General features: G+C 44.9%; 1 protein-coding gene across 1 annotated transcript in view; it reads right to left on the bottom strand.

Annotated features, from left to right (window-relative positions):
- Window positions 1–15,245, bottom strand: part of ELAPOR2 (endosome-lysosome associated apoptosis and autophagy regulator family member 2) — a 100,185-nt gene extending 84,940 nt beyond the window's left edge. Inside the window, 1 exon segment of the mRNA XM_036401254.2 lies at window positions 14,913–15,245. Coding sequence (XP_036257147.1) covers window positions 14,913–15,038 — 126 coding nt within the window. The 5' untranslated portion in view covers window positions 15,039–15,245.
- Between the last annotated feature and the right edge of the window lie 207 nt (window positions 15,246–15,452).

Genomic DNA, 15,452 nt, shown 5'->3' with positions numbered 1-15,452 from the left:
GTTTCACTACCAATATGGTGAAGCTTTTTATTCAGAGCTACTCTGTTATTACAGTCGAACAGGCCTGACAGTATCAAACTTGATCGCAGTTCTAATTATAACTTTTAATATGTTGGATTTTATTCATTCCTCCTCCTTTTAAACCTTGATGTTTTATTCCCAGCTATTCAGGGCTTAAGACTCATAAATGAAAAGAGAAGCTTCTGGTTTTTTGAGCATGGATGTTGCTGACTGTTGCCTATTCAGAGGGCAATCTGCACAGAAAGGGTTCAGGGAATAACTATTTAATACCTCAGAAGCAAATCCCAAGAAAGTAATTACCCAAGGTACCTGCAGTATCCCAAGTGGCTCTAATTAAGCCACTGCAAAAAATTGCTGAGCTTTAGTTTCTGAAGGATTCAAGGCCATCAAGGCCTGGCTGGGAGGGGGCCCTTAGCAGCCTGGTCTAATGAAAGGTGTCCCTGCTCATGGCAGAGATGGAACCAGAGGATCTTTAAGGTCCCTTCAACCCAAATCATTTTGTGCTTCAATGATGCCAGGCCTGAGATGGACAGCAAGCTGCTCCAAGGTGAGCCAGCAGACCCAGGCAGTCTCTACTCAACAGATGCACAAGCTTCCACCAGGTTTCCCCTGGGCTCTGAGTTTTCCATCTCCCAAGACAACTTTTTCCTTTTTATTTCTGCTCCTTGCTCTCCTTCTGAACACCAACACAGTGGCAAATTTCACTGCTTCCTGGAGCACCAGCCAAATGAACTCACTTCTTTTCATGCCTTGTCATGGCCTTTCTTTACCAGATGCAAGATAAGATGATAAATTGGGGTCCCTTTTTACAATCTCAAAATAAAGGACATGGGCAAACCCTTACTTGGGGTGCTCCTGAGATGTGTAGAATTCACAAACTAGAACTACATCAGATATAAAACAGCTGAGTAAGACAAAATAACTTACTTCAGATGAGGACCTGAGCTGATAACTTCAGTGGGGAAATTATATCCATGAACTTGAGAAAAATTAACCAGATGGAGCAAATGGTTAAGACAAATTCTATAGCATATGTATCTACAAGGCTCCTCCAATCTGAGTGAACCATTTAGCTCAAAATTAATATTTCTGGGCATGTGCAAGTGCATCCAGGAGCTTGTGCTTCTCCTTCTGTACAGCCACTTCCGGACTAAGCCACTGCTCTGAACCAGGTTTAACTTCTGCAATTACAGTGTCCATAGGGAAAATCCATCTCTGATGATTCAGTTCACTACTGCCAAACTGCCTCATCCTCACAGGGCTCCCAGGGGGTTCATGTGGAGGAGGATAAAGGTAACAATATTTTACAAGTTGCCAACTTTAATCCTGTGAGGACCTGAACTATGGCCAGATTTAATCATCTGAGGCATCAAAACAGCCCATTTCATTGCAGTTCCCCTCCTGCAGCAGCCCCACAGCATCATCCTGTCCAATCTGCTACACAAATTCCATTTTAAAAAGCTTATGAGAGGACATCATTAGTTAGTCTTAAAATATCTGCAGAATATATACAGAAGAAAAATTTCTATGAAAACCCACAAAAGAGCATGAAATTAAACCAAACTGACTTAACATTTAAATATTCTTAACACCAATCAATTTTTTTTCTTTTCAACACTGAACCTAAAGCAAAATCCTCAACTTACTGGAGGCAAAAGATTTAAATTCAATAATATATCTCAGTTATGTCAGAGCATTGACTCTGTAATACACAGAATTCCCTGACTTTAATCCAGGATGGTATTTAACATCAACTTCATCTTAAATAAGGCAGTCATTTTCAAACTTCAGAGGAATTATTCATGTGCTTAAAAGCAGGCACATGCACGAGCATTTTGCAAAGCTTCCTCCCCTGTCCCTCTGCTGTTGGTTATCACTTTCCATTAGGTGTAAGAAATTTTCACAGCAGGCACCAGAATATTATTAGAAAAGGAAAAACCCAGTTATTAGAGGGAAGCCTGGATGTGATGCTCACTTGTCTGATCTTGTATCATTTTTCTGCCCTGCCACCTCCTCCACAATTTCCTCCCAAATGCGTTTGCTCCACGTTTCCCTTTCTCCTGAGAGATGTTGCTACATGAAAAAATGCCCATGAGGTACTTGGCCTGCCCAGGGCAGGGTGTGACAAACCCACACCTCATTCCCTCATCATGGTGACCCACATCCATGAGCTCCTGGTGTGCTCCTTCCTCTCTCCATGGGGATATGAGCCTGGCTTACTCTTGGGCTCAGCTTGTCCCATTCACACTTTGACTTTCTCAGGGGCTGATTTTAGGTACACCCAGGGAGAGAATCAGTGAAATAAACCTTCAATGTCCAAGGGAATATTGCCTCAATCCACAGTCTCCTCTACCCATACATACAGTCCCCAAAAGGAAGAGCTCTAAGTATTGGTCAGTTTTGTGTCAAAACAAGTGATTTGCACTCAAACTCATACAATTTTAAGCAAAGTGGTCACATTGACAGCAAACATGTTTCTAGACAGGACTTGGTTACACTTCTATGCAATATTACTTATTATATTACACTAATATATAATATTGCATTTACATGTAACACTACAAAGTAAGCACTTTGAAAATTAAGGAAAGGCATGCTTCTTTTGCCAAACCTAATTAATCTCGTGGGGAAGTAAAAATAAAAATAACTTCATTGACTTTAGGTTTTGCCAAAGCTGCATTTACTTATAGGAAGATTATTAGCAGGTTCTGCATTTTACGAATACAAATTTTATCCAAGAGTCTTCTCTGTGGAAAAAGAAAAAAAACAATGCAAAACCAAAACCCACCAGGCTACGGAAAGACTGTGAACTGTTTCCTTCTCCCATTCATTGTTTTTCAGTGGATGTTTTGCTGCCAATATCATTCAGCATTTTATTTGTTTGCTGACCAGATGGCTGAGTATTTTCAAACAGGAAAGAAAAAAAAAAACCAACCCCATTACAAATAATACAATTTTTTCTTTATAAATTTTAGCTGAATCTTTATCAATATTCAAGTTTGGAAATGCTGTATGTTTTTATGAATATTCCATTCTGAGGGGGGTGGAAAAGAGAGACAAAATAGAGACTGATGACACCTGTAACACTAGAGGGACATCATGTTTGGGATGTTTAGCTTGGGAACTTCTGCCTGACTTGCAGCCACTCATCCCAGGATAGGAGCAGCCCTTGTGAGCACTTAACTGCCTTATGTGAAACAACCTTGTTCATTGAACAAAGCAATATCTTAAATCACAGCCTGACAAAGAGAAATAGGTAACATTGTACATTATGAGCAGCCTCATGCGATATTGCCCTCCTGGGCTGTCTCCAAGCCCACAGAGCCCATTTCCACTGCAAGAATAACTAATAAATAAATAAAACCAAGGAGAAACTAGCTGCCCAAGGCAGCCTGAGCTAAGTAAACAGTGGAGAAAACACATCTTAGATTTAACTTGGCCATCAGCTACATTCAGCTTCTGGACTTCTTTCTGTGTCTGTGCTGCTGACTCCAGGTAAAATGACCTCCAGTAGCAGGGTCTAGCCAAGCCTTGCACTATTCCTCTGAAGTCCAGATTTACCCACACGGCTAAGGAAGCTTAGGCAGCTACAAATCCAAATTTGTTAGCATTTCTAACAGCTAGAGAGTGCCCAGAGCTGCAAGATTCCCTCTTGCATCCAGGCAGGGCCCTGGTGAGGGATGAGCTTGGCGTGACAGCAGAAGGCAGAGCTTTGTCCCTAACCCCATGAAACCCTGTTCCAGGGCAGGGTAGTGTGTTATCAAAAGGGCTGCATCAGTCAAATCAATCAGCAGTGACTCATCAGGCAAAGGCAGGAGGGAGAGATCAGGGTTTTGCTCAGACACAGTTCCACAGCTGTCCCTCGCTGCTGATTGTGCCCACGAGCTATGAGCCAGTCTGGGACACAAAGAGAGAAATGCATTCACAGCTGCTTTACCTGCCTGGGCAATGCAGCCAGCCCATAACCACACACATGGGGAGCCATGAAAAACCCTGCAGCTGCCTTTTTGCAGTGGGAAATTAAACACAGATACAAGGTCTAGCCCATTTGACAAATTACAAGCTAATCGTTACAGGCAAGCTTAAGTGTGTGTCTAGAGATAGATAGATAGACAGACAGACACTGGTATATCCTGCATGTATAATACAGAAATTTGCCCTGGCATTAGCCTGATGTTAATTATTTCCTGGAGAGGAAGGGACTCTGCTGTCAGATAATGCACTTTGGTAGGAGGCTGCTACAAGGCAAAGCAATAAAGCCTCTTGGCTCACAAACAGCTCTCCAGAACTAGGGACCAAGACTATGCTCCTGCTGTGTTTCCCTTCTAATTCAGCAGTTCAGAGGCAAAGATTTAGATCCCTTCTCCAGTATAATTAGGTCACTGCAGAGACCTAGCTGCACTGCTGTGATGTCCCAGCTTATCAAAACACCCTCACCCCTGCAGCTTACAGAGTGCTGCAAAGTGACCTTGGGGCTTGTGTAACAGCCAATGCCACTCACAGTGGGGACTGATTCCACTGATGGCTCCTCATTTTGCTTCAGGTAACTAAAAGCTGAGCATCTACCTGGCAAAAGCCAGCATCCCTCTGTAGCCAGTGGAAAAAAAATGGGCACATTCAGCAGAAAAATCACTTTCAGGATGATAAATATTAATCTTTAATGGTGAATGTCTCTGCCAGATACTAAAGTCAAGCTAGGCACTCAACTTGTGCGATTAAAAGCAGGGGAAGTTCTTTTTATGGTAGAAATGCTGGTTCTGCCTTGTGTTACTTCCACACCATCAGGATCTCATGCTTGGAATATGCAGGGATCACTGGGGCAAGGTCTCTGCATGCTGATTTTCTGCTGTCCTGAAGAACAATGAGGGTGCTACGTGCTTTCCTAACATCTAACAAGTACCCAGTTATCATCATCCCATCACCAAACTGCCTCTACTCATCTTTACTGCCTAACTGCAGGGTTCCAGAATTCATCCAGAGCTTCTACTGCAGTGTCCCATGCTGTGCCAGCTGCCATGGGCAAATCCATGCCAGGGGGGGCACATTGACACCTCAGGGACCAGAGCTCTTTGGGTCTGTGAAAAATGCTAATCACTTGCTTTTAAAATTTTAGAAGTTTAATAATAATAAAATGGTAAATAATAAAATGGCAAATAATAAAAATAAAATAATAATAATAAAAATAGCAATATAATTAGAATAATAAAAATTTGGGCAATTAGGATTAGGACAATATGAGACAATAGGGACAAAGAGTTATGGACATCCAGGTACCTTTTCTGGGCAACATAAGCCTGAAAAAGGACCCACCTTAACAGAGGATTAACCCTTAAAAACAACAGCCTGTTGCATATTCATACACTTCATACATGATGCATAAATTCCATTCAAATAAAGGATTCTGTCTGGTCAGTGTCAGCTTCTTCCTCTGAATCCTAACGGTGTTTTCATGGCTGAGTGAGGCAGGAAGAAGTTCATCAGAAGTTTCTTCTGATAAGAGAGCAATAAATTCACTTTCTCTGAAGATTTAGGTGTCCTGTGGCTGCTTTCTCACTTCAAGTCCTTTCTTTAAAGTATCTTACATAGCATAGTTTCTATTTTAACATTATGTTATAACCTAAAACTATATTTAACACACCACTTAAGAGAATTAATACAGCATAACTTTCTAACATGACACATATAATATTCATTTTAATATTTGTGAAAAGCCGATCATAAAACACACATTTTTCACAGGTCTGTCCTGTTCAGCAGGCTAGAGACTGCCTATGAGAGCAGATCATTGTCCCAATAATTTATTCCTGTTTCTAGCATGTGTGGTGCCCAATGAGGCACTACTGTGTCTTCCCATCAGACAATCTACAGTGTAAATGCTAAATTTAAATCATGTCAAAGTTTGTTAATCAAATTGTACTTTCGGTAACAGTCACATAAAGCCTCCCAAAACCTTGAGTCAGGCATCATTGCTTCCACCCCATCAAATTCATATAACCTATTTAAGTGCCACAGGATCTTAAAACACTATGCAACTTAGCTCCACCTCATTTAACTTTACAGACTTTCAAAGTTCACATTTTCAACTCTTCAATACTGAGAAGCCAACTTAACTTTTCTTTTCTCCCACCTTTTTCAATGAAAGCTGTGATTCCTGCATGAGCACATGACGAGGCTTTGAGGAAATCTTTTTCCCTTGTTTAGCAAAGCAGTTCAAGAGATTTGCAGGTCAGTATCACAATGGGCAATGCAGCAAACCAGCTGGTTTGTTTGGATTTTTTTTAATTTAAATGCTGGAACTGCAAAGCAATGACTTTTCAGAGGAGCCAGCAAACATTTAAGTAGAGTTGGCTTTAAGTGCCATTAAAAATACTGCAAAACAAAAAGATACAGGAATTGATTGGTTTTGGCATTTTGCCTCCTCTTAGCTGGGGTGAATGGGAGTGTGATCATTGATCACAGCTATTTCAGCAGCAGTTCAGGGCTCAGTGTTGAACTATTTGTGATACCTGGTCAGTGCCTCCCTGAAAGGATGGTTTAACTCTAACAGGATGTGCTCCTTTGGTGCAGGATAGACCAATGCCTCTGGATCTACTGCCTCACTGTGCAGAGGCTAACACAGAGAACAGTGGGCTTCTAGCTAAAAAAGGGGAATTCAGAGCACATGTGTATCCTATATTCAGCATCAAAACCAGGCATTAATTGACAGTCATCCTGTCAGATCTTCTGGAAAAGCAAAGAGTTGGCCTGGGTTCAGCTGTTACTTGAGCAGCTCTAGGAGAGAGCCACTCTCCTGCTAATCAGGACACTTGACATTCATCACAAGGAAGACAAGCTGCTCATCAGCAGGTCTGCAGGGCAGGTGCTTGTGAGGAAGGTGCAGCATCATAAGCTGACTCATTTCCCACTCCAATTCCATCATGCAGCCTGGCCCCAGCATCCCTGATGAACATCAGCTCGTAGTCCCTCCATGCAAGCATGAATCCTGCCATAAAGAAAGCCTGGTTACAGCCCCTCATGCTTGCCTTTCAAGAGAAGTCTGAATTTTTTAAAAATTGGATTAAATAAGAGCAAACAGAATAGAGAAGAAAAGAACTGTCTTGGGAAATCTTTCTTTTCTTCATTTGCTTCAGGGAGCCACAGAGCTGGAGATAAAAAGCAGCTTAACCAGAAACAAGCAGCATTTGATCAGCACCGTTGACCTGCCAGCAGGAGGGAGCCATGGATATAAAAGCCTGGGGAAAACCAGCCATCATCCATTTCTGCTGTACATCTCTCCAAAGACACAGCACCACCCCTTGTGTGTATAAAACACCACCAGCCTGTGTGAAGGCTTTCCTTTAAGAAACTTCAGAGAGCAAGTACAAAACCTGGAGGATTTCATACACCACAGGAAACACCGTGGGAAATTAACACTTGAAGAGTCAATAGCCCAGGTCTAAATCACCTTTACCCTTCAGTTTGCTGCTAGAGTCACCACCTGGTACACTTCTGTTTTCTGTGACAGTACAATCAATTTAGACACTGATTTCTCCACCATTAAATGTGTCCTGTATTTTATCAAGCCAGCAGCAATTATGTTAATGGCATCTCCAGGTTTTGCACTCGCCATCTCTCCTCCCTCTGGCTTGGCTATCTAATGAATTTCAATTTTCTGACCATATTCATTACATCAAAAACACCTCTAAGCATGTTCAGGTCAGTTCCACCCTCAGAGGGAAAGCTCACCCTCTCCCTAAAGCAGGGGTTTTTTTCAACAAATTGGATTATAAGATTAGCACTAGTAACCCACATTGGTAATTATCATATAGAAAATAGCTCTTTTGACTGGGTCAACCCTGCTAACTAGAAAAGGGCCAGGGATCTGCCCACACTCATGGACTTGCTCATCTTGTTTACAGGAATATCTTCTCTGATGCTCCTGTTCTTGGCAGGGTGGGCACAGCCTTTTAACCAATCCCAAAGACCCTCAGCCACTTTCCTGCGGATTATCCCTGGAAAATATTTGTACCTCTAAGGTGGAACAAAATCTAACCAAATGAAACTTGAGCTACCCAGCATTTTCACCACCAGATAACAGTTCCTATCACTTTTTGTAGGTACTTTCCAACAAATACCATAAATCACCTCTGTTGTGTGTTGTATTTCTTGACCACAAAACACTAACAGGTAAGAGAGGTTAATTCCATATCAATGGGATGAACAATTTGTCTTCTCTTTGTAGCAGTAAAAACTCAATGCCAAAGAAATTTTCCAGTTGGGAATACGCCATCATCTGGAACTATTATTTTTTTTATTGAAAACATGTCTTGCAGCCAGCAAATACCTTTCCTTGCAGGGACAGCACTTGTGTCTCTTAAGTCAAAGCACAACAGAGAGCAACAACCCAGTTCTTTCACACCTTTAACACACAGCTCTCATTTTCTTCTTCCTACATGACAAAATACAATCCCCTTGCCATTATCTCAGTGTAAATCCAGGCTAGCTCTATTCTACCAAAACTTTATGGTCTAGAAATAAAAGAAGACCTGACTTGTGCCCTGGAGTAGGTCCCAAAGCCACCTGTATCCCTTCTATCACCCCCGAACATAAACCCTGATCGAGTTATCTCTGACACTCTCCCAGCTAAACTCTCACCCTTTTTTTTTTTGTCTTCTTTTAGGTTTTTTTCCCCTTGTGGCAGGTGAGTTTGCAGCCAAATCAGCATTAGTTCTGACTCAGCACAGTGACAGGATCATCAGCACCAACACAGCAGAGCCAGCAGCTCAGCTGCACACGTCGTCCTAGATCACCTTAAATCAGCTCTGAGCCCATGTCCCAAGTGCGCAGTGATTACTGTCTGGCACTATTTATCACAGAGAGTATCACAATGCTGGTGAAACAAGGTCATGATGAGATTTAGACAATGTTTTGTACTTGAAAGGGTCTTGTTTGTTTGTCTGCTTTAAAAGATGGTTGTTAAAATGAAAAACAAAAAGGGGGGGTTGTCCATTTCTCTCCTTCAAAACCAGAGGTTTTTGCTTTCCAAAGACAAAACCAAAATGTTCCCAGTACCAGCAACCAAAATCTAAACACACGTTCTGGTCCAGGGCAAGACCCAAAGTATTAACAAGGGCTAGTGAGCAGGACACTCTTTTCCAAGTAGGTGTAAGAGTTAGGGAAGATGTGGCCATGCTGGATAATAACATTGGACCTTCACAGCAGCAGCCCCTAGAAAAACCTTGGCACCATCTGGGAGACATGTGGGACCTGTTCCCAAACACTGTTTCTTTCCTGTTTCAAGCATGAGGCACTCAAGGCTGCTTTTCCTTTTACCAACCATTATCTGTTCTTCTCTAATCTTTTTATTTCTACTCGGTCGATGCTCACTACTTCCTTCAGCAGGCGTTGACAGCAGCCTACCATATGACACAGGGAAGCCTGCAGTGATGGCATCTCCCTGCTGCCCCCAGCCTGAGCCCTGCAGCTCTGAGAGCCCCTGGCTCTGCCCCAGGGTGGCTGCAGTCAGTGGGAGCCCTGCCAACACCTTCATTGACACATGGTCAGGCTCATGGAAAAGGTTCCCTTCAAGTGATTCCAGCATTTCTGACCTGGCATAAAGCAACACACAGTACTGCCAAAGCCTTCCCAACCAACACCTGGTGGAAAACATGGCCTGGAAAAGGCAGCTGAGAGCCCAAATCCCTGCAAAAACCCATCCTGGCCCCTGGCTGGCTGCTAGTCCTGATGCATGGAGGTGTCAGGTGTCCCAGCACAGCTCCCATTCTTACTCAGCCTCAACCTATGAGGAAAAAGAGAAAATAAAATCATGGCCTTCTTTATAAATGATAAACCTCACCCTGAATGATCCAGTGATATTTGATGGTGGAAGAAATGCAATCTTGTGTTGGTTTAATGGCTAGTACTCTTTTGAGTTTATGGTCTGTTACAGCAGTTTCCACTATGACTAATTCTCTTACCCTTGAATCATTACAGCCATGGCTCACTATCCAGTTTTTATGCCAGCATCTGTCTTCCTGGCCAGGTTTTCATTTCTGACACCTCACCAATCTCCCTGTGCTTCCCCCACCTTGATCTGCTCCTGTGCTTTCTGCTGTGGTACCTGTGTTTTAGCATCTCTCTCCTCACCTTTTGTGCACGTGTTTCCACTCCATCAGCTTCACTGTCAGCAGTTTTGTAGCCTGTTTTTTGCTCCTCTTTCCTCATCTTTATGACCCTTCATCACCATGGAAAATGGAAGCTGTACATTTCTCTTTCCCCCCCAAAGGCAAAATCTGTGTAGCAAGACGTGAAAGAAATAAAATGGTCTGTGTAGAAATCTTTCCCCAGCCTCTTCTCCTGGCTCTGAATCAATCACAGGTTAAGTGTCTAATATAATATCTCTCAAGGTGGTTAGAAATTAGGGAATACAACATTGGATCATCCCAGGAGCTGGTATAGGTAGCACCTGCTCTGTTGCCAAAATGGCAAATGCAGATGCTTCAGAGAAATGGATGAGGGTACCAATAAGAGGCAGCAAGGAAACCAACTTAGAAGGAGAATTCCTTCCTAAATAAGCTAATCCCTTCAAAGATTTTCAAGCCAACAGAGACTAAATGAATCTCAGAAATCAAATAGTTGCATTTGATCAACCCAAAGGTTGTCTATGGTCACATAAAAATAAAATAAATTTTTACCTTTTAATAATAAAAGCATGTAGCCTCTCAAGTGCACAAAAATAATTTTTATTTCTACCTTATCCCATAGATTTGCATCTCATTAATTTTCTCTATCCCATGCATTAATGCATGGAATAATTCTTTTTCTTGCTCTGTTAAGTTACTCCCTCCTCACCAAGACAGCCCCACCCTCTGCTGTGATCAGTGTGTGCTCATTAACCAGCTGCAGAACAAACACAGCATTCACGGTTCCTGACTACTAATGACAGGGCACACAACCCCTCTGACAGGTTTTATTCTTTTCTTTTCCTTTTACTCACCCACCCAAATTGTTTCAGCACCAGCACATGCACTGCCTCCACAGAGCCTTCTGCAATGACTCCAGACCTCTTCCCGAGCAGGTCCAGCTCACTCACAGCACAGGAGTGTTTCAGATTCCAAGGTTCCTGCCAGCACACATCCCTGTCGCTCCTGCCATGTGTACTTGGTGACAGGCATGCTGGCTTATGTGACACCTTTCCAGGACTGACACATCTCCTCTCCATCCTTTACATGCAAAGACAGAATTTCACCTTGCTTCCCACACTGCTTAGCTCAGTACCTAATATCCTGATTTAACATACTGATATACTTAAAATACTTCACACTTAGCTTAGACATACTTAATTTTTTTAACCTTTTCTCCTTGTGAGAATTGGCACTATTTCAGCACACCAAATCCCCCTTACTTGCCCTAAGTTCAATTTCCCTTTATTCTTAAGATGCCTTTGCCTTCAAGTGATTTTATAAGACTCATTTTCCAGGAAAATTTCTTATATTGTTTTTGTCTTTTCCATAAGGATTCTAGCAGACTAGTGCAAAAATACATTCCCTTAAAGAGAGCATTTAGCATTACCCTTTAATTTACCTGTCTACTAAAACAGCAGGTAAACTATGCAATGTATCAGAATCACATTTATTATCAATGTCAAAGGCACTTCTCAATCTGCATAATAACTGAGAGTTGCACAGGAGTATGAAAGAAAACATCTTTGCCAGCAGGATACTCTGTATCTCTCTTTGAAAGCAATTTGGCTGAATGGGAATCAAGAGAAGAGTCACTCAGGGAGTTCCATTTTTTTATTATTACTGCAAAAAACAACACAGGGAAAGATGAAATGAAGAAAAGACCCATTTAGGCTGAGTATCAAATGTCCTAAAAGCAAAATCTGCTGAGATTTGGGTGAATGTCTAAGGGGAAGCTGAAGAAGACCCATTCATTTGAAAAGTTCAGAAAAGAAAAAGCACAAAACACTAGATAAGATGTAACAACCATTGTCCCTGCAGCAGCATGGGGACTGTCATGAATACCTCATCATTTCCAACATAACAGCTTAATGTGTATTTAATGGCAGTGAAAAGCATGGGTGTCATCAATTCCACTCAAAGTCATAATTTATGCAACACATGAAATATTTGCATGAGTACCCTGATCATCACTGGCACAGCAGAAAGAATTCACCAGTGCAAAGACAGAATCTGCATTTGTTCTTCTACCACTGTCCTAATTCGAGCTGCCAGGTCACCAGAGGCACAGGGCACAGAAATGGGTCTCCCCAGGTGCTGTACCCCAGAGGTACCCCAGCCATCCAAGCTGAGCCTGACTCCACTTCTTGGAGATGCACAAATCACCTTGAAATTTGCTGCTGGCACTGGTGAGCTCAGGGAGGGCTCTCAATGTGAATGACCATCACAGCCTGGACTGAGCACTGCTGTGAACAGAAGCTCATGGCTGTATCAATTTACTCCAAAAACTCCCAGAGCATTCACTGAAGCTGCTTGTACCTTTGGTTTGCAGCACAAACACACCTCTCCTAAATCCTGTGTGCTGAACTACTACAGTCCCTGGCCAATGGAGTCAATGACAAAAAGGTTTCTGGAAAGTGACATTGCTAGATATTATTATTTTACTATCTATGTAATGAGAGCATCACAGAGCCCTAGGCACAGCCAGAGATCCCACTGCTCCAAATGTTGTGCCAGCACAGAAATCTCACAAACCAGCAGATATCTGTGTTTGTCATAAGTGAGGGAACCAGAAACAAGTAGCCAAGGAAGGAGTGGGGAAAGTGCTGCTAAGAAGGATCTCCTATAGACTGAAAATGAACTACCTGTCAGTACATTAAGCCTTGTGCTTCTCAGACTTTTTGGGTATAAAACAAAAGACATTTACCAAGTCTTTAAAGGACTGCAATACCCTCTGACAGGCTGTGCTTTCTCATGGCATAACTTCATCCCTGTCTGAGTCTGCCCAAATCAGAGTCAATCTCATCAGGTTGTTAATGGCAATACACCCAGATCACTCAAATTGGACTGAATTAGGGAAAATGGCAATCTTTTGAGACAAAAAGTATTAACTTCTGTTCTTTCCTTTTGTAAAGCAGTTCATCTGCCATCCTGGTTCTTCATAAGTTCCCTTTTCTTTCCTCCCCTCTCTCTCCATCCAGACATGCTTGTAATTACATTTCCTGGGACACACACTTTCATGGCTGCACACACCCCAGCACAAGCAACACACAGCTTTTTAACCATGTGAGGGAGGGCTGTCTCTGTTTCAAAGAGCACTCAACTCAAGCAAAATAACATTTCCAGCCTCTCTGAAAAGAAAGCAAAAGCCCACAGGTCCAGATCCACAGGTGTACAGGAGTAGGGCTCTAGAGAGAATTTGCACACCTAAAGCCCAATGCAAGATGCTTAAAATACCAGCTCTACACTTCTGGTACCACTGCACAGGTTCAGCTCTCACCTTTAACCGTCTGCAGAGGTTTTCATTTTTTTTGATGCAAAGACTTTAGGATGAAAACAGCTCTAAAAGTACCTGTTTCCCTTCACTAGCTGAAAAGGCAGATAGGTAATTTAAAGCAGGCGGCTGCATAAATTCCTCTCTCTGAGAATGACTAACATTTAGGAAAAACATGCCCTAAGAATGATCAACATTTAGGAGAAACAAGCCCAAAACAGACACTGATTTGCCAGACATCACCTCTCCCTACTGCAAGATTTCCCACGCTAGGCTAGCGCTGAGCTCTGCCACTTGGAAGGCAACAAGGAAATTTCATAGGCAAAGAGAGAATATTCCTCAGGTCAGAAATGCTCTCCTTCACCACAGGAAGGTCTTCTGCACCTCCAGCCAAGGAGGTCCCATGCTGCAGTAACCTCCAAGCATGGATCAGGACCCTTCACCAGCCGAGTGCTCCCCTCTGGCTGCAGTCACCCACCCCCAGCCCACCCTGAGAATGGACAAATTCACTCTTGCTAAAAGGTGCAACTGCAAGAGGTAACCTGGGGAAGCTCTTAGTCCCAGAGCATCCTCAGATAGGAGGGGGTTAGAAGAAAGGGGACTGACTGTTGTTAATGCACTTACAGGTTTCTGCTTGCCTGAGCAGAGCTCCGGCCACCTAGACCTGTTTGGGATGCTGGTACCCAGGCTCCTCACCCCTAGTGCTGGCTTAAAACACAGCAAAGACCGACTTTCTGTTTAACAGCAGCAGAGAGGACTTCCCTGCATGTAGAAGTGAGGCTGGAAACCCTGGAAAATAGCTTCATGAAGCCCAGGTTCCTTCCCCGGAAAACCTCAGGGGCCACCGGGGGCAGCGCATCCCTGTCCGGCCGCCTCATCCCCGCATCCCGCAGAGCCGTGCGGAGCGTCCCCGCTCCGAGCACACCGACTCCCTCCAGGTTCGGGTTCCTACAGCAGTAGAGAGCCAGAAAGTTTCCCTCGCCATGGCACACGCACGGCTCAGCCCCGGACACACCGAGCTGGCACCGGGCGGGCGGGACAGCTTCCCGCACCATCCCTCCCTTACTCTCCACCTTTGCGCTGATCCAACACGGTATTTTAGAAAAACAGCGAGGCCGGCCGAGCCCCCTTGGTTTGGAGGGGGACTCTGCTATTTCCATGTACCGAAGGGAGCAGGGATCACCACGGGCAAGGGGAGTGGGGAGTGCGGATCGCGACCGACGGCCAGGGAGCCGCTCTGCTCGTGATGCGGGGGGGGCTCGGCCGCCCCAGAGCCGCCCCAGAGCCGCGGCTGAGGGTCCTTTGCCGTGGGTCTGAGCCCTCTGCCATCCCCCGAACAGCTCTGGGGAGCCAGCAGCACCCCCTGGCTGGGATACCACCCTCCTCCCCAGCCGGTGCGTACCCCCCAGCCGCCCTTACGGATGGGGAAAACCCAAAGAGGACTCGGAAAACCTCACCTCTTCGCAGGGCGGCAGCTGCAGGGCGGCCGCCTGCCAGCCCAGCAGCCAGCAGCACAGCCAGGCGCTGCCCGGGTACCCCCGCTCCGCTCCGGCCCGCCGCATCCTCAGCATCAGCAGCATCATCCTCCTCCTCCTCCTCCTCCCCCGCTCACCCCTTCCCGGGGCCGGGGGTGCTGCTGGGGCTCAGCGCCCCCCGCTCCTGCCGGACACCTGCGAGCCCCGGCCGCGGGCTGCCCCTGGCCCTGCGCCCCGCCCGCAGCCGCGCATAACCCCGGGGCTCCCGGACACCGCGGCCCCGCCGGCCCCGGCAGCCGGCACCGGAGAGCCGGGAGGAGGGGCCGGCAGCGGGGGGAGGAGGAGGAGCAGCAGCAGCAGCGGGAGGGGGAGGAAGGCTGGCAGCGCAGGCGCACGCTGCTGAGGCTGGTCCAGCCCCGGCGTGGCGAAGGGAGCGCGGAGCATCCTCCGGCTGCATCTCGCCAGCCCCAAAACCCCCGCAGGCAGCGCCGGCAGCCCGGATCTTACTGGGGAGCACGGCGG

This window comes from Molothrus ater, chromosome 5, assembly GCF_012460135.2.
Source record: "Molothrus ater isolate BHLD 08-10-18 breed brown headed cowbird chromosome 5, BPBGC_Mater_1.1, whole genome shotgun sequence".
NCBI lineage: Eukaryota > Metazoa > Chordata > Aves > Passeriformes > Icteridae > Molothrus > Molothrus ater.
Note: the sequence above shows the minus strand (reverse complement) of the source record. Positions and strands in the feature narration are given on the sequence as shown.